This window comes from Anoplophora glabripennis, unplaced genomic scaffold, assembly GCF_000390285.2.
Source record: "Anoplophora glabripennis isolate ALB-LARVAE unplaced genomic scaffold, Agla_2.0 scaffold6, whole genome shotgun sequence".
NCBI classification, from domain to species: Eukaryota; Metazoa; Arthropoda; class Insecta; order Coleoptera; family Cerambycidae; genus Anoplophora; species Anoplophora glabripennis.
This window is the reverse complement of record NW_019416749.1, coordinates 2,252,134-2,278,039: the sequence shown is the minus strand read 5'-3', so window position 1 is coordinate 2,278,039 and position 25,906 is coordinate 2,252,134. Positions and strand designations below refer to the sequence as shown.

The following is a 25,906-nucleotide window of genomic DNA, read 5'->3' as shown; positions in this document are numbered from 1 at the left end:
GGCGAATTGAATAAAAACTGAATCATTCACACAACAGGGTAATGCGTTGACATCAATAAAGAAGAAAACCGGCCCAAGAACTGATTCTTGTGGTACTCCTGCATTAACGCCTAAATATGTTGTATTACTATGGATGAAATGTTGCCTGTTGGTGAGATATGAATATATAAAACCAACAGCATCTATAAGAATTGAACTGCACTGTATATATTATTTTTTCTCAAATCCTGGATTAATCTCTGATACCAGTTAGGAATGGTATTGCCTTCTTGATATTTGTTGGCAATATTCAGTTTTGGAAAAATCCAAGACAATTGCTAACATGTCAGTTAGCAATGAAACAGTCAGTTAATAGAGAAAATATTATAAAAACATCGAAATTATGTGAAAAATCAATATTATTATTAAACGAAGCCTGGTTTATCACATTCTCTACACTATCAGTAAAAGGTAGGTAGCGTGTTTCCTTAAGCTTAGTTAGGAATATTTGACCTTCCCTTGTTGTTCTCGGTATAGGCTCTGTGGGGGCGGACTCGCTGTTAGAACTTCTAATGTCGGGTTTTTTCACCTCCTGATAAATGTATCTTCCAGTTAAATCTATATATGTCTCATAAAACACATGTGCATAGGAAAGTAACAGACTTATACATATTTAACTGACAGTTAAATTTACTCGACAATGAAGAAACTGGCCCTAAGTCTGTCCTGATATTTATACCTTGTTGTTAGTTCTAAGGCAGCTACGAACGAAACCATTTCACAGATAATAGTACTCCTCTACAGTGGCCTCAGTAACTGGTCGCTTCCAAACGTTTCGCCGTTCTACAATGGCGACATCTCCAGTAGTGAATTTGTAAAAGCTTAGATTTTTTTCATTTATTATCTTTTGTAACCAGTTTCTGCTTGTTCGTAATATCGCAACGTGTTGGCTTTACTTCACATTTTCTTGGCGCACAGTGTATCGAAAGGTTAAGAATCGCAACCGATATAAATACCAATAAACAGGAAACTTATAAATAGGGTAGTAATACATTAAATTGTTAATTAAATACGGTGCTTTCAAATAGTTTTACTTGTTGGAGTGTGGATTTAATTTTTCTTGCTTAAAGTGGTTAAATATTGTATATTTCGGTAGTTGTGGGTTTTATAATTACATTGTTTCTTATCCATTTGTAACAGTGAGTATTTAGAACATTGGTTAATTTTATTAGTATTTTCTCCATTTTAAGACGGAAACTCAGTTCTAGTCCATCACAAGCTTACATTATTTTGACTCTATTATTTTATTTGTCTACGTTCATGCAATAAACACAACTTTATTGAACTATATTTACTAGAAAAAGTGGATCTTTATTGCACTAGTGCAATAAATATTTATTGCACTCATCTGTCATTATAGTACAGCGGTTTGTGATCAAGACAAACATAAACATTCAAATGAGCGAAATATTTAGTCCTTTTTCTGTGAGATTGTAATATATTTCAAAGAAATGCGGATTTTATTTTATTATCAATCATATTTATTATGTACTAAATTACGAAATTACTAGAAAATGCATTTTTTTATAAAATGCCATATGATTACAATTTATAAACACAAACGTAAATGCCTCAAACATACGCGATCACGACTACTATGATTTGGATAATGCAACTCTGCAGTTCTAGAAATGTCAGTCAAAAATTAATTTTGACATTTAAACAAAGTTTAAAAATGAGTGATATTGGAAAAATAGATAATAGCGATGAAGAAGAATTTGTTGGGACCCCACCAGAAGTTAGTGAAATAGCAAATACAGCGTCATTAAACTTATTACCTAGCAAATCAAGAAAACTATATGAAAAAAGTTATAATCGTTTTAAAGAGTGGTGCTTTTTTTATTTTTCTACACCTAAATAAAACATTTTTTTTTCATGAACGTAGAAGAAATATTTGTTCTACAAAACTGTTAAAAGTGGGCTTTTTAATTGTCATTTTTGATGTTAAAAATGTCATTTTTTGACGCGCGTGTTAAAAGTAAGTTACTTTTAACACTAGTGTTAAAAGTAAATCAAAGTTTATTTAATTTTTTTCCGTAACTAACAACAGCACTGGTTGCTACAAAAATTTTGGTTCATAAACACTGCGATCTGTGTGGTATTTTTTGATTTCTTATTTTTATTGAGTTTAAAGTTCTTCCGATTGTTTTGTAGAAAAAATAGTGTATGATATACGTGTTAAAAGTGATTTTATTTTGTTCGTGAAGTTAAAAAACTCGCTACGCTCGTTTTTTAATCATCTTCACTCACAAAATAAAATCTTACTTTTAACACTTATATCATAAATAGCTAGTATGCAACTCGTGCAAAAAGTGTTTATTGCACTCGACGTGTTGTCAAACTCGGCCTAATGGCCTCGTTGGACAAATTCACGTCGCGTGCAATAAACACTTACTTTTTGCACTTGTTGCATAAATAACTATTTTATCCCATTTAGACTAACGTTTAAAGTTAGGTGTCAAGAACGTTTGTACCTTAAAAATAACAAAACATGCATGAATAGCTATGAGAACCCGAATTTTATTACTATCGTCAGTATGTACTACTATTAGGCCAAGCAAATAAAATTTTTACTCGAAAAAATTTTTATCCGCGAGATTATTGTAAAATTGTCTAAAGGAATATAATACAAGACATCTCTCATCTCGTGAGTCAAAAAATTTTATTAGCTGACTTTTCTATTTAAACAAATAAGTGAGGAAAACAGCTTTTTCACTTTGCAGGGAAAACCATCAATTATAACAAAAAGTGAAAGTTGAAATAACATGTAGCTTATGCCCGATGGTGGACCACCCCATTTTAGCAGGGCAGTAACGGCTTATTTAAATACCACATTCCCGGATAGATTTTTTGAGATACCCTGTACACCGCTTCATTTTTGACATAACCTTTCCGGACACCCTGTATTGTAAAATGTATTGTAAAATTATATACAAGTCACTAAAAATAAATGGTCAGAATTTCAAGATTTTATATACCTACTATAAACAATAAAATATAAATCCAATTTGAAGATTTAGGTAATATTGAATTTAATACAACGCATTGTACATAATATTTCATCATTTTTGCACTTAATTTTCAAGTTTGATGAATATATTTGCAATCAAATTGATAGCAAACAATAGCCCAACTTATTATTAAAACATTTTAACTTCTGAATATTTAGCAAACGCAAACACGCTGCTTATAATTGATTCTCTTTTATTTAAATGGAATTAAAATAATATACAAAAAGTGTTTACACACTTAAAAAAGGAGAAGTATTAAAATAAACTTTTTGATTATTTTCTAATGAACATTGTTAAAATCTTGTGTCAGTTAATACGGTTTTTCTAGAAAACCAGTTTTTTTAAAATTTAACAAGAGTAAAAAAAATTTAAAATTAAATCTGCTTTGAATTAATATTACTAATTTTCAATTCGGTCAATGAAAAAAAAGTTATGAATAATTTGAGGGGCGAGTCATCCCCAATGAACACCTTGTAGTGCTTCAATTAACTTTAAATCGTAGTCAAAGAAGACCACTAATAAACCCAAATCATGTACCAAATTTTTACATGAAATCATTTTGTGTCTAGGAATAAAAATGGAGGAGGAAAACAACTTTACGAATAAAGAAGAAACTGGGACAAATTATGGCTTACTAGGGGGAAAGGCTATGACAAATATTGTGCCAGGAGAGGAAATCGTAATATCGGGTATGCGATTAATAAAAATTTTAAAAATGTCAAACAACTTCTTAGTTCTCAACTCCTTTCTTCAGTATAGCTTAAGAATTGTAGTTGCTCCAAAGTAATAACTGTTTGTCGGTTTAGGTATGTCCGGAACTTTTCCAAATTCAGATAACGTTCTTGAATTTAAAGAAAATTTGTTCAACAAAGTGAACATGGTGTTGCCAAACAGGAGGTGGGATATAATCCACCCGGAAATACCCACATGTTCGGGCACGATTCCAAATCTGGAGAAGTACGACCCTGGATTTTTTGGTGAGTGTGCTATGTTACCAACTCGAAATTATCAACGTCTTCGTGAAATAATTCATGAATTTCTTTGGTAATGAAGTTCATAATCAATTATTATTGTCGTCATGAGCGCCGTTCAGGAAGGAAGAGGCAAGGGGAGCAGAAGTCCCGTAATAGTTAACTAAAGGTACAACAGAAGATGCAGAGCTATCACTTAATACAACAGTTAATACCTATTTTCTAAATGTATTAAAGAAAAAAAAAGTTAAAAGTTACTCTAAAAATATCTATTTTTTTTTGTATACTTATTACGTCATTCACTCACTAACACACTCATCTACTGTTTAATGGGCACGCATATACAGGGTGTACGTAAATTTCACCGATAACGTTTGACTGCATTCACGACGATAAATAAATATGATCTACGAAAAAAAAACACCTGACAAAAAGTATGTTTTATTGGAAGGTCTCAGAATAAATAGTACGTTCCAGGTCCGTACTTTGATTTCACATGACGTGAAGAAAAAAAGAGACATATTTACAGAAATTTAATTTTGTACCCCACTACATGTAAGTAAAGAAACCGAGCATATCAAACGTAATTAAAAAAAATATAATAGTATATTATTCAACGAGCGTATAATGATGGGTATTATTCACGAGGTGAAGTTTACGGCCACGAGCCGCAGGCGAGTGGCCTAAATCACCGAGTGGATAATAGCCATTATACGGGAGTAGAATACTATACTTTATCCACGACTACTAAATATTTTTGTTGAAGTTTTTTTGAAATGTTTCGAAAAACATGGTATGTTAAGAAACAGATATACGACTCGCACAAATGAAGTCGCTGATGGCTCAGTGTAGATGCTCTTTCCCTTCCAACCGCGGGTCCCGGGTTCGAATCCGGTCTAGGAAAATTCACTTTTTTAATTTTTTTTTTATATGTACAGCACTGAATTGAAAATATTTAGTGGTTTACACGATAAAATTTTAAAAACGGATTGTTTGTAGCAGAACAATATAATATTATAGCTAAATTAAGGAAGCATCTGACAGTAGTGATTAATGACTCATTAATCACTGCCGTGATTAATGGGTATTATTAAGGTCGAGCAAACAGACGTATAATGGGTACATTATACAATAGTCGTGGATAAAAGAATTTACATTCTCTTGCAATTCTAAGGAATTCCTAAGGCAAGATTACCTCATATTTATATTTTAATTATTATTGAACTTTGGACTTGACAGAAGATTATATATTTTGATATTTTAAAATTGCCCCTCGTGATTCTGTGTTAATGGCGCCCATTTCTTTCTCTTTGTAGGGGTCCACGAAAGGCAGTCACAATCACTGGACCCGATGATCGCACAGCTTCATGAAAAAACGATAGAGGCGATCTTCGACGCCGGTCTCCATCCCTCCGACCTACAAAACACAAGGACGGGTGTATTCGTCGGCGTCTGCTTCAGCGAGAACGACAAGACGTGGTTTTTCGACAACAGGGGTCCAGAAACATACGCGATGACGGGGTAACAGAATAAAATATAATTATATTGTTGAGCGATTTTTAAACAGGGATTTTGGACGTCACTGCGTACCTAATTATTTAGGAGTAGGCCCGAAAGGGGTGTACAGTCCGTTTTCAAAAAAATAATGTCTTATAATAGTTTTGAGTTGATTTAAAGTGGTACAATGCTGTTTAAACAGAACTGAAAACATTTATGCAATTCTATTAGATCGTCCAAAATCAATGTGTCTGTCGATAACCGTAATTTGTTGTATATTCCTATGATCGATATGTGTATACAGATCAGAAAGATCCATGGCAGCGCATCGACTCAGTTACCTCCTAAAGATAAAAGGGCCATCCTATACATGCGACACCGCATGCAGTAGTTCGCTTTATGCGTTTGAACAAGCTTTTCGCGCCCTTCGGTTGGGAGAAATTGACAATGCAATCGTTGCCGGGACGAACATGTGCTGTCACCCCTTTGTATCCCTGCAGTTTGCAAGGTAAATATAATAATTGTGACAGGTGCAGTCGAGACGATCGTCTTTTTAACACTAATGATAATCTTATTTTTTTTTAGATTGGGAGTATTAAGTAAGAACGGCTCCTGCAAAGCCTTCGACGCACAAGGTGACGGCTATGCTAGGTCTGAAGCCGTGGGAGTATTGCTTTTGCAGAGGGCCAAGGACGCCAAACGAATATACTGCGAAGTGATTTACATCAAGACTAACTGCGACGGATATAAGGAGCAAGGCATAACTTTTCCCTCCAAAAACGCTCAGAGAGATCTCTTGAATGACTTCTATGATGAGTGCGGGGTGGATAGATACAGTCTCAGCTTCCTGGAGGCCCACGGGACAGGTAATAAAGGGTTGCAAGGTTGTACTAATCTCTTAGAAAGCCCTTAAACTTTCCTATAATTTTATTCATTTGCTCCTTTCTTTATGATGCAAATTACAGAAAAAATAGACGATAAAACTTATCTTATTTTTAGGTACGTTTGTTGGCGACCCAGAAGAATGTTCGGCTATCGACGACGTTTTTACCAAAAAAAGAACAAAACAGTTGTTGATCGGTTCCGTAAAGTCCAATATTGGTCATTCTGAACCGGCTTCGGGAGTTTGTTCTATAATAAAGGTTTGTAAAAATTTTATTTTTATATGTATTTCCAGAGTATGTTTTTACTATTTTAACATCCATAAAACCAATACAAAATAAAAAATCTCAAAGGAGATTAAATCAATAATATTTTATTAGATGTATGTAAGAGGGATTGCAGGATAAAGAGGGATGCAGGATATAGAGGGATAATCCCCCTTGATCCCAAATCATTGAGGCCAATTTCTAGCCATGGAATAATGGCGTTTGAGCATCTTTGCGCTTTCCCTATTGTGGAGAGTTTAGAATTCTTCCACAAGATGTCTTACAGTTTGTTTTAAAACTCGGGATTTTACTTCGAGACCACTTACCTCTACCGGTCAATGATTAGAACATAATAAAATTGTTCCACTAGATGTCGCCGATTTGTTTTGAAACTACAAAAAATTAAAATTTTATTTCAAAGAGGCTCTGACCTCTACAGGTTAGTAGTCGAACTATAAAACCACGGAGACTACACAAGGAGCACGAACTTCATGTAAATAAATATCTTACCAAACTAGAGGGCGCTAGTATCCCATTTGCACTGAAATAGTGGAGGAGAGATAAAGATAGCGACAGTTTGAATTAAAAATCAATCATGCCGTTTTTGTGATGTGTTAAAAATGTTAAAATAATTAATGTAGGCTACTTTGAATCAGATAAATAAATCAATAAATAATGAAAATATGTCGGTATACAAGGGACACTAGCGACCGTAGCGGTAAAAACAATAAGTAATTTCTACTATTACATTGACAAATTTTGTCAATTTTCCCGCATTAGTTCCTGCTCCTTGTCTAGTCTCCCTGTATAAAACAACCGACTTTCGGAACAGCTGACATCTACCGGTCAGTATTCTAAATAATACAATGCAACACGCTCTACACCAACTATAATGTCTATTGTATTATTTGGAATACTGACCGGTAGATGTCAGCTGTTCCGAAAAAGTCGGTTGTTTTGTTTTGTATTTGTACAGAGACTAGACACGGAGCAGGGCCTCATACGGGAAAACTGATAAAATTGGTCAATGTATTAGTAGAAATTACTTATAGTTTTTAGAAACACTTAGGCAACCAGTAAAAGATGAAGATGAAGATAGATATTTAATTTTTGTTAGTAATCGGGATATTTCCATAATCGAGATATTATAGAGACCTATAGAGACCTGTATCTCTTATTTCATCATTAAGTAAAATTGCGGAAAGACTTATTAAAACAAGAATTCTTTCATATTTAGAAAAACATAACTTTTTATCAAAGAAACAATTCGGCTTTAAAGAAAAAATGTCAACGGAAGATGCAATTGTCTATTTGACGAGTGGTATATACATATAAGGCGTTTGATATGAACAAAACTGTTTTAGCAGTATTTCTTGACCTAGCGAAGGCTTTCGACACTGTTAGTCATAAAAAACTGATAGAAACGGTCGAGGATCTTGGTTTTAGGAGTGTAGCTTTACGGCTTATTAAAAACTATTTGGTAAATAGAGAACCGTTTGTTAAAGTTGATACAGACATAGGCGCGCTTAAAATAGTAGAATGTGGAGTACCACAGGGCACGGTCCTGGGCCCAATACTTATAGTGATAGTCTACACAGGAAGCACGTGGCAAGAGATTCAAAATGTTGTTAAAAATGATCTGAAATAGATTAAAACATGGTTTGATGAAATGTATCTTACCATCAACCTCCCAACTTTGAAAAAACGAAGTACCTACCGTTCATCTGCAAAAATAGTAGCAAATATGTCTTGGAAGATGACATAAAAATTGAAATGGGAGAAAAAGAATTTACAATAAGTAAAGCAGATAACATAACTTACCTAGGTATAGAAATTGACAAGCATCTTATGGAATGTTCATGTAAATAAAGTAGTAAAAAGATTATAAGGTCCATACTTTTTATTTTTAAACGACTAAAAAGTTTATTGCATTTGAACGAGTTAAAAACAATATATCATTCCTTAGTTGAATCGCATATTCAGTATGGAATAGCAGGGTGAGGTGGAATTTATAACTGTTACATAAAACAACTAGAAATAGTACAAAAACATTTCATCAAAATTATCTACAACAAACCTAGAGTATACTCTACTGAGGAGTTATACAAAGAATCTAACATATTTGACATTAAACAGTTATACTCTGCTTATAGGGTTTTGTGTCTCCAGCATAAAAATAAATATAATTTAACTTTCATAGGACATTTACATGATACGCGACATAGAGAAGCGAAGGAGATAAAAGTAGCTAAAGCAAAAAAAAACAATTACTGGGATCTTTTCTAATTAATCACTTTAAGCAACGACGTATTTTAAATTTTTCATTTCATTAAATTCCTATGCAAAAAAGTACACAGAACCTATAATACAAAATTTCATTCGTAAAATAAAATATTCTCATATTTCCTCAGTGTATTATTGGCATGGAATCTGGCTTCATCCCTCCTAATATCCATTACAACAAACCAAGATCTGAAATAAAAGGCCTAGTGGAAGGACGGATGGAAGTGGTTACGGAAAAGACACCCTTCAAAGATGACCTGGGATTAATAGGTATTATTAACTAATACATTGCATTTGTTACGGCATAATTCAAATTTACTGTATATAGGTATTAACAGCTTTGGGTTTGGTGGTGGTAACTGTCACCTTCTGCTGCGGTGGCATCCCAAAACCAAAGTAAAGTTTAGTACTCCTAAAGATGAGCTGCCTAGGTTGGTATGCGTAAGTGGAAGAACAGAACAAGCCGTCATTACTTTACTTGATTCTGTATTGTGTAATAATGTGCTAGATGCTGGATATGTGAAATTATTGCATACTGGTTTCAGGTGAGTCTGTTGAAGCTGAAGCTAAGGACATATTTGTACAATGTGTTTATAAATTTGGTAATTGTTTTTTTAAGGATAACCCGATCTTGTTAAATTACGTATGAAGCAAAAAAATTAAATAAATACTATTATTTAACAAAAAAAGTTAAGTTGAGAGGGAATATCACATCATATGACTTATCACAGTAAAGATTGGTTAGAAATATTTCAGTAAATTTTTAGAAATTCGGCTTCGTTTATCTAAATCAACTTCCCATTACAAATAAATCTCCAAATTTTCTAACACCTTGTACCTACTCTATTTAAAATATAACAATCTAATTCCAAAAATTATATTTTGCAGAAAAAATGTTGAAAATCATATGTACAGAGGTTACACCTTGACATCGAATCTGGGTGAAACTGCAAGGTCGATAAAATTTGTTAAGGAATTTCCTAAGAGTCCACGACCATTTTATTTTGCTTTTGAAGAATTAAATAATTGGTACAATGTCGGTTGTGACTTAATGTCTCTTCCCATGTTTTCTACATCTATTCAAAGGTAAAGAAAAAAATATATATACATACATACGTCAACCAATATTAGTCAATATAGAAATATATGAAAAAATATAGTGGCAGCATTACAACAGAAATTCACTTTGTAGGATACAAAAAGTCCTTGTGAGCAAGCAGGTGAATATTTTTGATATCCTGCTCAAAAAATCTCCAAATAAAGACGTAGGTGATTTGTTAGGAAGTGTTGTTGTTCAAATTGGTGTAATAGATGTATTAAATTTGCTAGAAATTAAGGCAACTGATAAACTGGAATGTTCGTTTGGGGAACTGCTCTCTGCTTATTACGAAGAATTGCTATCACTGGAAGAGACGATTGATTATGCTTTCTCCATAAATAAAGCCTTAAATAACATAAATGAAATAGTGGAAAATAATAATAATAATAAACAGGTAGATATCTACACCGTTTACATAAAATTCAATTGGCAGCGTTGTCACTACAGAATTTAATATTATAATATCTCTGTCTATTTAAAATATAATAAGACAACCAGTCAAACTTAGGAATGATGTCTTCTCTTATATAATTCCCGTCATCCTTATTTAGATTATGACCAGGCGTTGACTGAAATATATTTCAATCAACCGAACAGGGATTTAGTATTTTTATTCCTAAGGTTAACTGCTTGTCTATATTTTGTGTTAACAAGGACAACGCCTGTAACATTTTATTGGAAATTAATTAATTTATATATTATTACTTTCACTTCATATATCACTTTCCACAATTTAATATATTATACAAATTATATTGTTTATAAATATAAATCATGTTCTTAAAAGGAAATCAAGGCAATAAACGGCGACTATATCCCAAATGGTAACACAACAAATGACAACCAAGTTTCCAATGTTATCCAAATTGGAAGTGAAACAACTTTAAAACACCTTAGAACCTTTTTAAAGAACAAAAATTTAACCACAATAAGTAAGTTATCTCAAACGATTATTAAAAAGCTCACTAAATCTATATCTTGCAGAAGATGATTTATTAGTTAGAGTTTTGAAAGACTTGAAGTCGTCTAAAGGCAGCAAAGATAAAAAATGGTTAAAACATGTTATAAGTGCCATATTTAATGTGTTTCAAAATATTGATACACTAAGCCCAGACTCAATTATCTTAAAAATGGGTGATGGTCCATCTTATGAATTAGAAGAAGATCAGATCATCTCTCCATTCTGCCAAGGAGCTAAAAATTATTTAGTGGAATTCTTTAAAGGAATTGGAAGGTAGAAAATTCAATTATCATTCCTTACAATTGAAAACTATATGTTATATGTGTTGCAGCTTGTATGAACTTGGTTATAATCCTCAAGTAAGTAAACTGTATCCCTCTGTACAGTTTCCCGTGAGCAGAGGAACTCAGATGGTCTCTCCCTTTATAAAGTGGAATCACCGCAAAACAAAATGTATTCCTGAGTATAATATCGAGGTGGCCAGTCAGGCTACGCATGGAGGCAGGTCAATTAAAATTCAAATGGACGATCACAAATGGAGGTACATTAAGGGTCATGTTATTGATGGTAAGTATAACTATGCAAAATTATTTAAGCTGGAAAATGCTACATAAGAATTTTCATAGAACTTTTTTGGAAATAGGCATTGCAAAAACATACAGGAGTACCAATTTCAGCACTTTTAAAGGGTTTTTCGTATTTTCTGAGAGGATAGACAAATTATTTTCTAAACCAAAGTTGTAGGAAACTTTCATCAAATTTCAAAACAGTAATTATTAAAACAATTGAATGTTGCATTTCGGATATATTTATTAAAGCTGTTTTCTTTAAATTTTTACATGTTTGGATAAAACGCTTTCTCAGAATCTCAATGATATAAGGTTTGATACATCTACCAGTGGCCGCTCATTAGGTGAAGCAAGTGATGCACCGCTTCACCTAAAATTTCCGTTTGGTTGTGCAATTTAAAATTATTTTTAATTTTATATAAATTTTATAATTTAGGTATAATTCTATATTGAAAAATGTATTGTGTTTGTTTGTTTAATATGCAGAAATAAACAGAATAGTGTTGTTTACGGTGGTTGTCATGGCAACAAGGCGGACAATACGTGATTAAACTACGGCATGGGGAAACGAGTCACGCAGAAATTGAAGGGGCATAGCCCATCGCCTGCCTTTAACAGTTTATACGATATGTGTCGCCCAGTGCACGATTATAACGGTTCTTTTTTAATATTTGTATTGGATAATAATTGTAGAAATGTTTCCTATGTATGATCCAGTATGTATTTTATTGGAAACACCATTTTCCAGATGGAAAATTGAGGACAAAAAGGATATTTTAAATTGCGAGAGACCTATGCCTTATTCTCTCGATATGGAAAAAGGGGGCAGTCAAAAGACAACGTGTACGTTCGAAAGTTTCGGAATGAAAGGTATTCGGAGTATAAGTGGTTGTGTGAAAGTGTTCATTTAAAAAAACTTTTCTGTATGCCGTGTTTATTTGTGGGTGTAAAGTTGGGCGTGTGGAATAAGAAGAGATTTAACAATTTTGGAAACGTCACTCGAGGTTCTCGTAACCACAAAGCTTCTTTGGAACATACATGTACGGTGTGCGTTAATGTTCGCAGAAGTCCACAAGTTTTTTTTTAGTCAGTCAATAAATATGTTTCACCTATTCTCAATGTCACAAGCCGCCACTGACATCTACCTGTAGTAATAAGAAGTAAATGGCCAAAAGAGTATGCTAACACTAAACCCTTTAGACTCTTTTAACCATTTTTTTCTTATTAAAGATATACCTCTCAAACCTTATATCACTACAATATGTATTAAGGAAGTGCTGTATCCAATGATACTGTCATCCAGTGCCTCACTGAACGACTTTGAATGATCCGACCATTCGCTGTACACAGCCGTTGTCAAATAATTACTTTTGATTATTTTTGTTATGAATGAATCTTATGATTCTGTATGTTCCAGGCAGAAATTTATTTCCCGCGATGGGGTATTTGTATGTAGTATGGGAAACATTTTCAATTATGAACAATGTACCAATTAGTGTGATGCAAGTGTGTTTTGAAAACTGCAAATTCATAAGAGCGACGACATTGCCTAAGAAAGGTCACATCACACTGTATGTTAATATCAACAAAGGGAGCGGCAACTTTGAAGTTGTTGAAGGAGATGCTCCAGTGGTGACTGGAAAAATTTCATTGTTGGGAACTAAGGCGGATACTGAAGATTTACGTCAGTACCATTATTCCTTCGTCACGCAATCCTCAAACCTCAAACTCAAAACAAAGGATGTTTACAAGGAGCTGAGACTACGAGGATATTCATATAAGTATGTCAATAAAGTAATAAGTATTAAACTCTTATCATATTCTCAAATAATTATTCAAGGAATCCTTTTTACGGAAATTGTTTTAAATAATAGATCTCTTTCCACTTCTTGTATAGTTTAAGATTTTTAATGTGAGTTAGCCGATTTGATTTTTTTAACTTTTTAGGGGAGATTTTCGAGCAATTGAGGATTATGATATCTCAACGTCGAACGCTCACATAAAATGGAACGATAACTGGGTGACATTCATGGACAACATGCTGCAATTGAAGATCCTGAAATATGACAGTAGGTTATTGTACGTGCCAACGTACATTTCTAAGTTAACTATACTGGCTAAAGTCCATTTGGAGATGGTAAACACCGAATTGATGAAGGGACAGAAATCTCCCATTTTACCTGTCTTGAACGATATGGAAACTGGAACAATAAGGTAAAATAATAAATAAAGTGATATAACTATAGAACCATTATGTCAGTATGCATAGTCGATCGTCTAGTGATTTGCTGAACTTAACGAAGCTACTTAGGATTGTTGGTGACAAAATGGCATGTATAGTTTGTGTTACATAGTTGTTCTTTAAGTGTTCTCTATTTTGGCGCACCTCTCTAATTTCTAATCAATCCATTTTTGAGTTAACTAACAAATGGAAAATGGCTATATATGTAAAACATTTGGCTTACTTTTAGATGCGGTGGAATAAATATTTGGGGCTTAATAGCGACCTCAATTCCAAAAAGAAAAATACTAGGCATTCCAGTACTGGAGACCTACAAATTTGTACCTAACTTCACAGTGCTGGATTTACACCAGTCTATAAGAGTGAACACCCAAATAATCTTAGAAAACGCCCTCTTGTATAAAGTCAAGGCTGTGGAACTTATCGACGAGTTTACCAGAAAAGACATTGTTCCTTTATCACCTATCATCAAGTCGGCCCTTGAGGACCAGCCCTTGATCCAACCATTCCTCAAGATACTGAGCAAAACTCCAATGGAGGATATAGATATTGAAGTAGAGGACAAGAAACTGACAAGCGAAACGGACTGTTTGCTCGTGATAGCTTCGAATATACTGAACAGGCCTGACGTATGTATATTTATTTAATTATTCGAAATTTATTCATTTACTCAATTGTATATTAAATAAAGCAGAATCTCAGTCATTTATAATTTTTAATGTTACATCAAAAAGGAACTTTGAATAAATATAAACATAGTTTGTCTATTACAAGAAGTGTCTCACGCTAACAAAAGTAAATAAGCACAAAGCAGGTCAAGATTTTTGCTCCCTGCAATGGTCATTAGAACAAGTAAAAACTAATAAAAAGGATTAAAGATGTCTGTCAAATAAGTATAAATGCAATAAGATCAACATTTTTAATAATTACTTAGCAATAAATTATCTCATCAGTGTAAACCACCTGTATTCTGTATTCTTCTGATAAAAGTTTGTTATTTTACCTTATTTAAAATCTCTTAATATTATCAGAAAGAAGGATATTATCTTGTAATAAATGTTGCGAAAATCAGATTTGATAATTTTAAAACGTTTACATTGTCGATAAATATTGACAAAACCTCACATTATCCTTAAAGATAATAAATAAAATAGCAGAACCCTAGGGGAACCCCTGACAGTTTCTCAAATAAATTAAAACCTACGTTTATTCCTTGTGTACGCCCTATCAGAAAACGTTGAAATCGGTTTATAAAAATTTTACCAAAACCACTTTTTATTTAAGTTTGTCAATGAAAAAACAATGAACGACTTTTTTTATTTTAGGTTTTAAAAGAGGCTTGTGCTGTGCTAACAGAGAGTGGATTCATTCTAACCAGGGAATCCCACAAATTTGACACCTCCAAAGATGTGGGTCCAGATATTTCTGTTTTCACAGTACACCGAACGGTGGACGAGACCCTCTTTCTTCTCCGGAAGCTGTCCAAAACAAAAAAATCTAAACACGTCAATGTGAACTCCCTGGGGAACTTCTCTTGGTTACCGGAAGTGCAAAACTCTGTCATCAAGGAGAAAAATGAAGATATAGTCCTATACGTGGAAAACGAACCCACCAGTGGAATTTTGGGCCTGACCAATTGTTTGAGAAGAGAGCCTCCCAGTAAGAACGTCAGGTGTGTGTTCATGGTAGATGAAGGGGAACCATTTAGTCTGCAATCCTCGTTCCATTTAAGTCAGTTAAAGAAACAAATGGCCATAAATGTCTACAAGGAAGGACAATGGGGCACCTACAGACATCTCCTGTTGGACAACCAGAGTATAGTGGAGAGCGAGCACTGTTTTGTAAATATCATGACAAGAGGGGACTTAACGAGTCTGAAGTGGATAGAGGGGCCCCTCCGACACGACATGAAGGACAAACCAGAGCAAAAACTGGTACACGTAAGTGGAGTTTATGAGGAACAAGATTCATAAATAATAATAAGAATAATATGAATAAGTATCATGGAAAGTTTATTGCAGGTGTATTACTGTGCGCTGAATTTTAGAGATGTCATGACTACCACTGGGAAAATCACCGTGGATGTGGTGACGCAGAATCGTTTGGCTCAAGAATGCATTCAAGGATTCGAATTTTCGGGCAGGGACAAAAAGTAAATAAAATCCTTTTGTTTTTTACGGCACTTACTTATCTGGAAGTATTGTGATTAATTTATTAAAATTTATTTTTCAATTGGAATGTTCGGTAAAGAATTAACGAAGAATACTGGCTTATCCGAGTTAAGTTAATGAATTTGAATATAATTGCATTAGGGTAAATGGTATATAGATTGATATTGGATTATGTAAATGGTAAGAAATGTAGAAGTATAAGGTCGTTCATTGATTCTAAGTTATAAATACTTACTTATTCAAAACATCTCCAACAAACATAAATAGTAGTATGTAAAATCCACGATTTCTGGTGGATAACAATGTTGAACTTTAATAAAATGCGTGAATGGTAAAATGTGCACAAATTCGTGTAATATTGATATATACCTTTTTTATAAGTGAATGCAAATGTAAATTTAGAAAATAAATATTTATATATTTTGATAGCTATAATGGATGCAGGATTTTTGGAGGCACCACTTACCACGTCATTGTGCACGCTGAAGACCTTGAAAACTACCATTATTGTGGGCAAATCGCAGGCGTTTTAATGCAATAATAAATTAATTTTTTTAATACGACTATAACTACAACTATGAATTTCTGAAAGTAGAGACATTCATAATTTGTGGCCTCGAAAACCACCCGAGTAAACATTTATAGTCAAATCTGTCAACGTACCTAATTTTTCGCCGCCATATTGAATTCGCCATTTTGAATTTTGTAATTTTGACCATAAATTCGTAATCAGCGACCTCGAAAGCCCCCAAGTAAGACTTTAAAGACCAATCGTTGGATATTTCGAATTTTGGCCAAGATTTCAAATCGCTTGGCCCATAGTGCCATGATTGGTTGAAAAAAAATTATCACAGGCCTAAAATAAAATTTCCTTTAAAACCTTATGTGGTGAATTTGCATTCGTAAGCTATCAAAATGTTGACGACTGGAAAGTTAAGTTGCACTCAATATTAAAGAACTATATTCCAAAAGATGTTTTTATTTAATTTAGTGTTTAATGATCGTACGGTGTGTTTGTGTGTTTCCATTGTTAAACTTTTGTGTGATATTAAGAAATACCATCTACACGAATTGAGAAAGATGAGATTTGACTACAGTGCATACGTAGCTCTCAAAAGAATATGCGCTCTAGGCTATGTGGAGTAACAGTAACCTATTCAGCGGCAGGGTTTGAAAATCACAAAAATAAGATTAAAAAAAACAGTTTTGACCCCCATTTAAAGTTACTCCCTGTATATAAAATATTTGAAAAATATTTACTTTGTAAGATACTGTGTGTTAAAGTTTCTTTTCTTAAAATAATACTTTTTCTCAAATATGTTTTAGTTGATATTTTACAGAATGGTTTATTGGTAAAGACATCATTATGTTTTTGATCATTTACCCATTCTTAAAGTTTAACTCAAAAAAAAATAAATCACTGTACACATGATGTTTGACGTTAGATGGTTAGATGTGGAAACTATTCAAAAATGATTTCTGTTTTATGTCTACAGAGGAAATCGTATTATGGGTATGATACCTTATGGAGCACTATCCTCTCTAATATTAGATGATCTTTATATGATGTTTCCGATTCCTGACTCTTGGAGTTTCGAAGAAGCAGCCACAGTTCCAGTAGTCTACGGCACTGTGATTTATGCCTTAATCATAGTAAGGTTTTATGCGAAAAAAAATCAAAATTTTAACTTAAATAAATTTTCAGCGCGGACAAATTATGAAAGGTGACAGCATCCTAATTCATTCCGGTACAGGAGGAATTGGACAGGCTGCGATAAGAATTGCCCTGTATTATGGATGCAAAGTGTTTACCACCGTTGGTACTAAAGAAAAACGTGACTTCCTTAAAAAAACTTTCCCACAACTCAAAGGTACTACTACCGATACTTATACAATTTTTAAACATAATTAATCATGTACAGGGTTTTACATTTGAAACCCCCAGCCCTATATTTTGAAAGCGTAAAGAGATGTATAAGTTTGTCTTATAAATATATTAGTTTGCATAGTAATGTAAATGGTGCCGCAAATCAAAGAATATTTACTACTATTGGAGAGCGATTTTCCTTTTTCTAAGTTATAAAAAATATTTCAAATAATGTAGATTAGTAACGGTAATTATGGAAGTTGATATAGCAAAAGTTCCAAAGCACCTGTGATGTAATAACTTTTGTTTTTTACTTACAAATTCACATACCTCGAAAAGCATTAGTTTTTTAATAATCGTATATAGGTATTACAATAAAATAGTTGCTAAGAAGTTAACCTTCTTGCATGTGAATGAATATGTATATTTTGTTTGGTGCGCCATTTATACCGCTATGAATAGTAATATCATTTATTAATCAAAAACATTTATGTATACTCTTCATCTCTTTTTACAGAACTTAGATATCTCTTTCGTTTCTATATCTAACTTAGAAGTTCTAAATGGAACACTTGGTAGTTACATTAAATATTTTAAAGATCACCACATCGGCAATTCTCACGATGAATCATTTGAACAGTGGATCTCCGTTGAAACAAACGGCCGTGGCGTGGACTTAGTATTGAATTCTTTAGCAGAGGAAAAACTGGTCGCATCTATTAGATGTCTCACCAAAGGTGGCAGGTTTATAGAAATCGGCAAATTTGACATGGCTAACAACCACCATCTTAACATGTTGCTCTTCGAGAAAGAACTCAGTTTCCAGGGAGTGATGTTGGATCTACTGTTCAACAGTCCTCCGTATGTACAGCAAAAAGCCTTGGAAACATTCAGGGAGTGCCTCAGGTATGGTGCCATCAAACCACTCAACAGAACAGTATTTAAATGTGATGAAGTAGAACAGGCCTTTAGGTTTATGGCCACTGGCAAGCACATGGGAAAAGTACTGATTCAGCTTCGCAAGCCCGAGAATGAATTAGTCAAGCGACCTTCCGTTACGAAGTTCTCCGGACTTGCAAGGTTAGCGAATGAAATAAGGAAAATTTTTGTTTTTTTTTTTGGTCCTGATGTGTGCCCTAAAATTTTAAATTTCAAATTAGCAACTACTGGTTTATGTATAAATTAGTTTTATGATGAATTTATTATATACAATAGAAGGTAATTAACTATTTTTACAAATATTTCCATTCAAATTTGATATTTTATGTAATATTTTACATTTTTTACTTCATTAATAAGGAACTAGCAGCACAAATATATTGGAAAAATAGTTTCGTCCTGGAACATTGTTTTGCGAACGTAAGAATTTTCTCACAGTTTTGTTAATATGTAAGTGATATTTTTCATCTCAAACCAAAACTGTTATTGATGTCACTTATAGGGATTGCTGTTCCTAAGATCTTCAAAGGGGTCGACGTTTTTTTTTTTGAAAATTCACATTTTTGTAAGGTATTTGTGCTCATTAAAATAGCACTAATGAGCTGAATTAAAGAAATACTTTTATTTATTACTAACTCATCTAAGCATTTCGACTTGTGCTGCTGTTCTGTCATTTTATTATTTTATAAACATATATTAATGTCATTCATCTCTGGCAATGTTTCAGTGCAATGGTGCACTGTCTCGGTAAGAAGGCTGAATTGCTTAGCTCTGCAAAGAGACAAATCTCTTTCTTTATCAACTTTGCATGCATTTACAGTCCACTCATAATAATAATTATTGCATTACAATTGTGTACCTAAGTTACTTAGTGTTACAATAATTCAAATAAAAACAGTTATCAGTAGATCATTACAAAATTATCATTAAACAAGAAGAGAAAAAAATTTTAAAAAGTATCTTGAAAAGCTAACAGGTTTTTGAAAAAAATCATAAACATAAGTTGTTTCTTTTGATGAGTTAAATGCGTGCACTTATTTCTGGGACACCCTATCTAGGATTTCATATTTTTATTAGGTATATACACTTATTGCAACCAACATTTATCAACTGATTTAATGTTTTTGTTTTCATTTCAGATATTTCTGTGATCCTGATAAAGTTTACATAGTTGCCGGTGGTTTGGGCGGTTTCGGTTTAGAACTAACCGACTGGTTGATTCTTAGAGGAGCAAAAAGGGTGGTGTTAACCTCTAGGAAGGGAGTATCCACTGGATATCAAAACTATAGAATAAAGTAAGGATACAATTTCCAAATCAAATTATTATTTAAATAATCAGGTTATTTTGCTTCATTCCCAAAATTTTGAATCTAATTCAAATTGTTTTATTTTTTACATAGCATATGGAAGTCGTACGGGGTCCTCATAAAAATATCGACCGCTCCCATAACAACAAGGAAAGGATGCCGAGAGCTCCTAGAAGAATCTTTCGAGTTAGGTCGTATCGATGCCATCTTCAATTTAGCTGTAGTCCTAGCTGACGGACTTTTTGAAAATCAAACAGTGGAAAATTTTGACACATCTTTTGGGCCTAAAGCTAACGCCACCAATTATTTGGATGAACTGACAAGAAAATTATGTCCCGACTTAAGGTTTGAATAACAAATTTATAATGTGAATATCAAATCTGTTTATTTGTTTATTTTGTAGCGAATTTGTTGTATTTTCTTCGGTATCATGTGGAAGAGGTAATGCCGGACAAACTAACTACGGTATGTCAAATTCGGTTATGGAAAGAATTTGTGAAGCCAGAAGGGCAGCAGGTTATCCTGCATTAGCCATCGAATGGGGAGCAGTCGGAGAGGTATGTAGTGCAAATGTATCGGGAACTGTAAAAAAATTCCTAACAATATGATGTAACAGACAAATTTAAACATTTCTATCCAATGTAAGTATTTTGTGGAACACGTACTATTACATATAATAACCTGACCCCCACTTACAGTTACATCCTGTATATATCTTTAGGTTGGACTGGTTGCTGAAATGCTTGAAGACGACACGGAAATTGAGATAAGTGGCACATTGCAACAGCGAATTTCAAACTGTCTCCAAGTGTTGGATGTCTTACTTAGACAAAAAGATGCTGCAATCGTATCCAGCATAGTAGTAGCAGAAAAACGAGGAATTAATTCTGCGGATAACATAGTAGATGCTGTTATCAACATTCTAGGTAACTGGTTAAATCCAATTTGTTTAATTATCAACCTTCGAATTTTTGTGCAAGCAAGTAACATTTTTGTGTACACTAGATACAAATAATGTTATAGTCTTTCCGAGGTCAGTGGAACATGTACAAAAACGCTTGGCAATAAAATGTAATGACTTTCATAGGCGTCCCTAAAAAAGTTTTCTGCTATAGGTAAAAAATTATAATAATTTGTATATAATGTGTAGAAAATTTCTATTATATGTTCATTTGGCCAACAACATATTTCAATTATTTATGTCCTCAAACAATTTTATTATACTGATGGTAAATTTCGTTTTGTTCCGTTTCAAAAGGTCTCCAAAATGCCATGCTGTAATAATATTATTTCTCCCTGTCGCAATTGTAATATCAGTGATTAATAGAAGGTGCCTATAATTAATTAAAATTACCTGATTCACTCCAAATTCCGCATTGCTGCATTGCACTGCTGGGCAATTTGTCGACCACTTGTCAGCGGCTGAGATTTATTGCCCAGTAGCCCAGTGCAACTGTATTTATATTTCGTTTCCCCGCGCTCGCATTCTTCAACTGGGCATATATTCGTACATTTCTACCACATTCACGTTTAGTTCGACCAGACCTGTATATGGGTATGACTAAATAAATATGGGAACAAGTTTTTCAAATATTTCAATGCCGAGTTGCTGCGTCAGCGACCAAACCTGGTACATACTGTCATCTTCTTGGTTCTTCAATTGATAACGGAAAGACAATAACTGAAAATTTAATTTTTACGTTTATTCTCAATAGTCGTAAAATGGAGTGCATGATGATACATAGTGTTTTGCAAAAAGAAATTACAGTTCGATATTTGGGTCTAGAAATTGTCCCCTAAACAATAGAATTGGACCAAGCTTCCTTATCAAAATATGATCACCTTAATTTCTGCAGGCCAGTACCGCTAATATCTTTATCTGTTTGTCACCAGCCTTTAAACTGTGCATTCTATAACTTGCTCGTTAGTATGGCTTTATATATATTTTGCCACAGCTTTATGATTTTTTTTACAATCCATGTCCATTTACACCGAACGTGACGTAAGGGATATCCATCTGTTGCCTTAGCACAAAGTTAATTAGTTGGTAGTTCTGCTTCATTTATTACATACTAAATATTATTACACTGAACTCATCGTTTGTTGTTGTTTTTTCTCTTTGCCTGCCTAAAAATACGATACTTATTTATTGCTTTTAGTAGTTACTTCTAACAAATATAAATGGTATAGGTCTAAATGATTCCAAATCAGTGAGTTTACACTCGACCCTGGCCGAACTCGGTATGGATTCGATAACAGCCGTCGAAATCAAACAAGTTTTAGAAAGGGATTTCGAAGTGTTCCTGACCGCCAAAGATATCAGGACGATGACTTTGGCTAAGTAAAATGTTAACAAATGTCATATTTCCTCTGCCACTGCTTTTTTCTGTTATTTTTCAGGTTGCGTGAGATGCAAAATGAGAAGTTAGGAGAACAAGATGGTAATGAAAATGTAGCACATTTTGGAATTGAGATGGTAATCCGTACGATAGGCAATGAGATGCAGAGTTCACTGCCTTATGTGGAAATGATTTCCAAGATTTCTCGAGATTCTGAGGCTCCCACAGTGTTCCTATTTCCAGGGATAGACGGCGTCATCGACGTCTACCAAGATCTCACCAAGGAGTTGAATGCTCATGCGATTGGTGTGCAACTAAACCTGGACGATAATCAGAGTACTATTAAAGAAATGGCTGAATCCGTAATGACGGTATGTTATTTAATTTTTGTGTTTCTTCTCAGAAAGTATAACTTTTTTTTCAGACATTGGATAAGTGTTTGTGCAGCAATGAATTTATTTTAGTTGCTTATTCATTTGGAGCAATAGTAGCATTGGAAGTTGTCAGTATTTTAGAGTCTCGTGGCTACCATGCTACCATAATAATTATTGACGGATCACCCTTACTTCAGAAACAGATGTTGTTAAACTTAGAAATAGAAACCGATAGGATCTTCGAAACAGCCGTCCTGTGTCATCTTCTGTCTTTCTATATGACCATCGAAGAAGTTGGAAAACATAAGGTGACATAATTTCTTAAATTCTGAATTTTCGTATTGATATTGATTATTGAAAAGCTTTTCTGCAAAAGTTCACATATAGTAAAATATTAGTTTTGTATTAAAATTCTATTAAAGGTCCTGAACAAAACTAAGTCCTTAACACCTTTATATCAAAATTTCTACGGTCGTTTACAAATTTAATGGAATAAACTTATATGCGTTCAAACTAAATATTTTATCAAAATAGGACAATAAGAAGTTCAGTGAAATCTTAAAACACTGAAGATACCAGATTTGTTGCAAAATTAAATCCTTATGACATATCGTCCTTTTTAATTTCGGTTTCTCTTCCGCAATCTATTCATTGCTAGTGTCAAACGTGCTTTTATTTGGGACGAGGTTTACTACATGGTAAAACTACAAATTTTCTAAGGCACATTCGGTAGTGGCTTTTGTAGCTGGTCATACCTAATACTTACAAACATTTTGTCGCACAGTACAGTGGTGGGAGTAGAGTGGTAGGTCACGCATGCGTTGTCGATGATGTCATTATCACTGCACGTGCCTCTAGTGCTGTGGAGTGCGGTAGAGAGCGTGACTTTTAGCTACTTGATTTAGTAACTTGCTTTAACTATCTTACATGTATAACTTGCACTTTACTCCTAAAATACTGGTCACATAATTTGACTATATCTGTCCGTATAAATTTGTCGACTAAGTTCTAAAATTTTCTAGGAAAAAATCTTTAAATGTGATACGTGGGACGATAGGGTAGACTTGGGGATTGAAATAATAAAACATAATACCACCCATGAAGCAAACTATCAAAGACTAGTCGCCAACAGAATCTACACCAGGGCCAAAGCACTGATGACTTACACTCCCTCGTATACGAAGCTGAAATCTAGGGTGAAACTACTCAAACCCAGCCAAGCCATTGTGACCGGCCTTCCCGAGGATTATGGGTTATCAGAGTATTTTGAGACACCCATAGAAGTGTTAACTGTGAATGGCAATCATGTTACTATTTTAGAAAATGAAATAGTAGCGGCAACGATAAATGAATGTCTGCCTCCAATTACCGATGCTGCTTAAGTAATTTGTTTAGTTTAGCATTTAAATTTATTAAGTGTATGTACAAATTCGTTAAATATAGTACTTACGTTTGAATAATTTTTTAAAATATTTGTCATTGTATTATACGTAAAAATAAATGGAAAGAGTCCAGTCATTTTTGTATTATTAACAATATACAGCAGGGGCCGGCAAACTTTTTTACCATTAATGCTCGGTCAAATAAGAGGTGGATTGGGTAGTCAGACAGAATGCGGACAAATCGAGGCGAACAAATATGAAAGCAGTCACTGTCAAGCGAGTGTGTATTGTTTTCTCCAATATATTCTTTCTTGAATTCGTATTTTCTTTTGTTGTTCTCAATTCAACATGTCCACATACCTATAATGATTATATTGTTCAGTTCTGTAAATAAAGACAAAAAATAAAGACCTGCGGTGCATAGTTAGTTGCATACACCCTAGACAAAATTTGTCTTTTAGAGCATAACATTTTCTAGAAAGTATCGATTTAAATTATATATAATAACTTCCCTTATAACTTCAAAACATACTTACACCAAAGTAAAAAAACGGTACGGTCGTTCAACGGTGGTTACAAATAACATTTTTTTAACTCGTCACTAATTTACTTCTTTAGAACATGGCGGTATTGATTTACCCATATACTTACTATCTAAGGTATATGGATTTACCTACCTAAATTTCACAATTTTCTAAGATGCCATTAATTTTTAAATAAATAAATGTAACTTACCTATCTTGTAAAATAATGTCCTAGCTTTAAAATGAGATATCGTGCGTCTCAATCCGTCCAATAGAACTAGAGATATGGTAAAATTGGTGCGCGCGGAGACGGAAAATGTAAGATATTTGCAATAACTTTGGTTAAAGTTAATCTTTTTTTAATTTTCAAAAATATATATGTAGGTTATGAGAAAAAGTAACTATTAACGTATAAAAAATTGTACTAGCTATAAAAATAAACTTCTTACAGCCATTTAATCATTTGATTTGTTAATAACAATTAAACTGACCACTTTCAGGCTTTATTGCGACCAAGTGTTTTGGATTCAAGAGATCAAAATACTTACAAATAAGTTTGCAGCCGTGGCACTCTGATTGGCCACGGAACCCTATCTGGCTCTTAGACTATTTATTTTGGTAAACAAATAAGAAACCATGACTCTTAAAATATATCTATTTTCAGTTTTATTATTTCAATATAGGTATTACACATAATTTTATGTTGTGTATTTATAACATATGTACATCTAATTCTCCTGATAGCTGCAACGAAAATACATACCTACGACGGTGAATAACAAATACGTAAAATCAAAATCATATCAAAATTCCAAAATCTCCAAAAATTAAAATTCTCCAAAAGTGCACAAAAAGAAAAATAATCTTAAATAAGTATCTACATTTCCCTAAATGCCTAATAATGTTTATATTATTTTTAGCATATTTTATCAAAATTACGATTTTCTTAACTGATTTGTATTAACAATGACTTGACTGTCTATTGTGTGTACTGCTACTTATATTTAAAATATTTCTCCCCGTGGAGAGCATAAAACCGCAAAAAAATATGAACAAGGAATATTTCCACCACGGTTAGTAAAAAATTTGTTCACAGCTAATATTAATTACACTTTGAGAACACCTGTCCACAAATCTTTGCGGAGAACAGGCATAAAATGTGGAATCAGGAGACTCAATAGAC

At 33.4% G+C, this 25,906-nt stretch overlaps 1 protein-coding gene across 1 annotated transcript; it reads left to right on the top strand.

Moving 5' to 3' along the window:
* The first annotated feature begins 1,031 nt into the window (after nucleotides 1-1,031).
* Nucleotides 1,032-24,335, top strand: LOC108911983 (fatty acid synthase-like). Its single transcript, XM_018717082.1, has 30 exons — nucleotides 1,032-1,178; nucleotides 3,620-3,739; nucleotides 3,857-4,027; nucleotides 5,338-5,542; nucleotides 5,823-6,026; nucleotides 6,104-6,384; nucleotides 6,518-6,660; nucleotides 9,078-9,219; nucleotides 9,278-9,494; nucleotides 9,838-10,035; nucleotides 10,142-10,442; nucleotides 10,836-10,980; nucleotides 11,033-11,282; nucleotides 11,341-11,576; nucleotides 12,996-13,359; nucleotides 13,526-13,792; nucleotides 14,050-14,449; nucleotides 15,146-15,760; nucleotides 15,842-15,972; nucleotides 17,488-17,644; nucleotides 17,697-17,862; nucleotides 18,458-18,938; nucleotides 19,937-20,092; nucleotides 20,198-20,449; nucleotides 20,508-20,661; nucleotides 20,826-21,030; nucleotides 22,295-22,445; nucleotides 22,505-22,814; nucleotides 22,868-23,125; nucleotides 23,840-24,335. The coding sequence occupies exons 2-30, from the start codon at nucleotides 3,628-3,630 to the stop codon at nucleotides 24,197-24,199; spliced, it is 7,032 nt and encodes a 2,343-aa protein (XP_018572598.1). The 5' UTR covers nucleotides 1,032-1,178; nucleotides 3,620-3,627; the 3' UTR covers nucleotides 24,200-24,335.
* Nucleotides 24,336-25,906: the final 1,571 nt, after the last annotated feature.

Coding starts and splice junctions, on each gene's coding strand:
- LOC108911983 (XM_018717082.1), top strand. CDS start 3,628: ATGGAGGAGGAAAACAACTTTACGAATAAAGAAGAAACTGGGACAAAT. Junction 11,283..11,340: donor TTCTTTAAAGGAATTGGAAG/GTAGAAAATTCA, acceptor TATGTGTTGCAG/CTTGTATGAACTTGGTTATA. Junction 22,815..22,867: donor TGGCTGAATCCGTAATGACG/GTATGTTATTTA, acceptor CTTTTTTTTCAG/ACATTGGATAAGTGTTTGTG.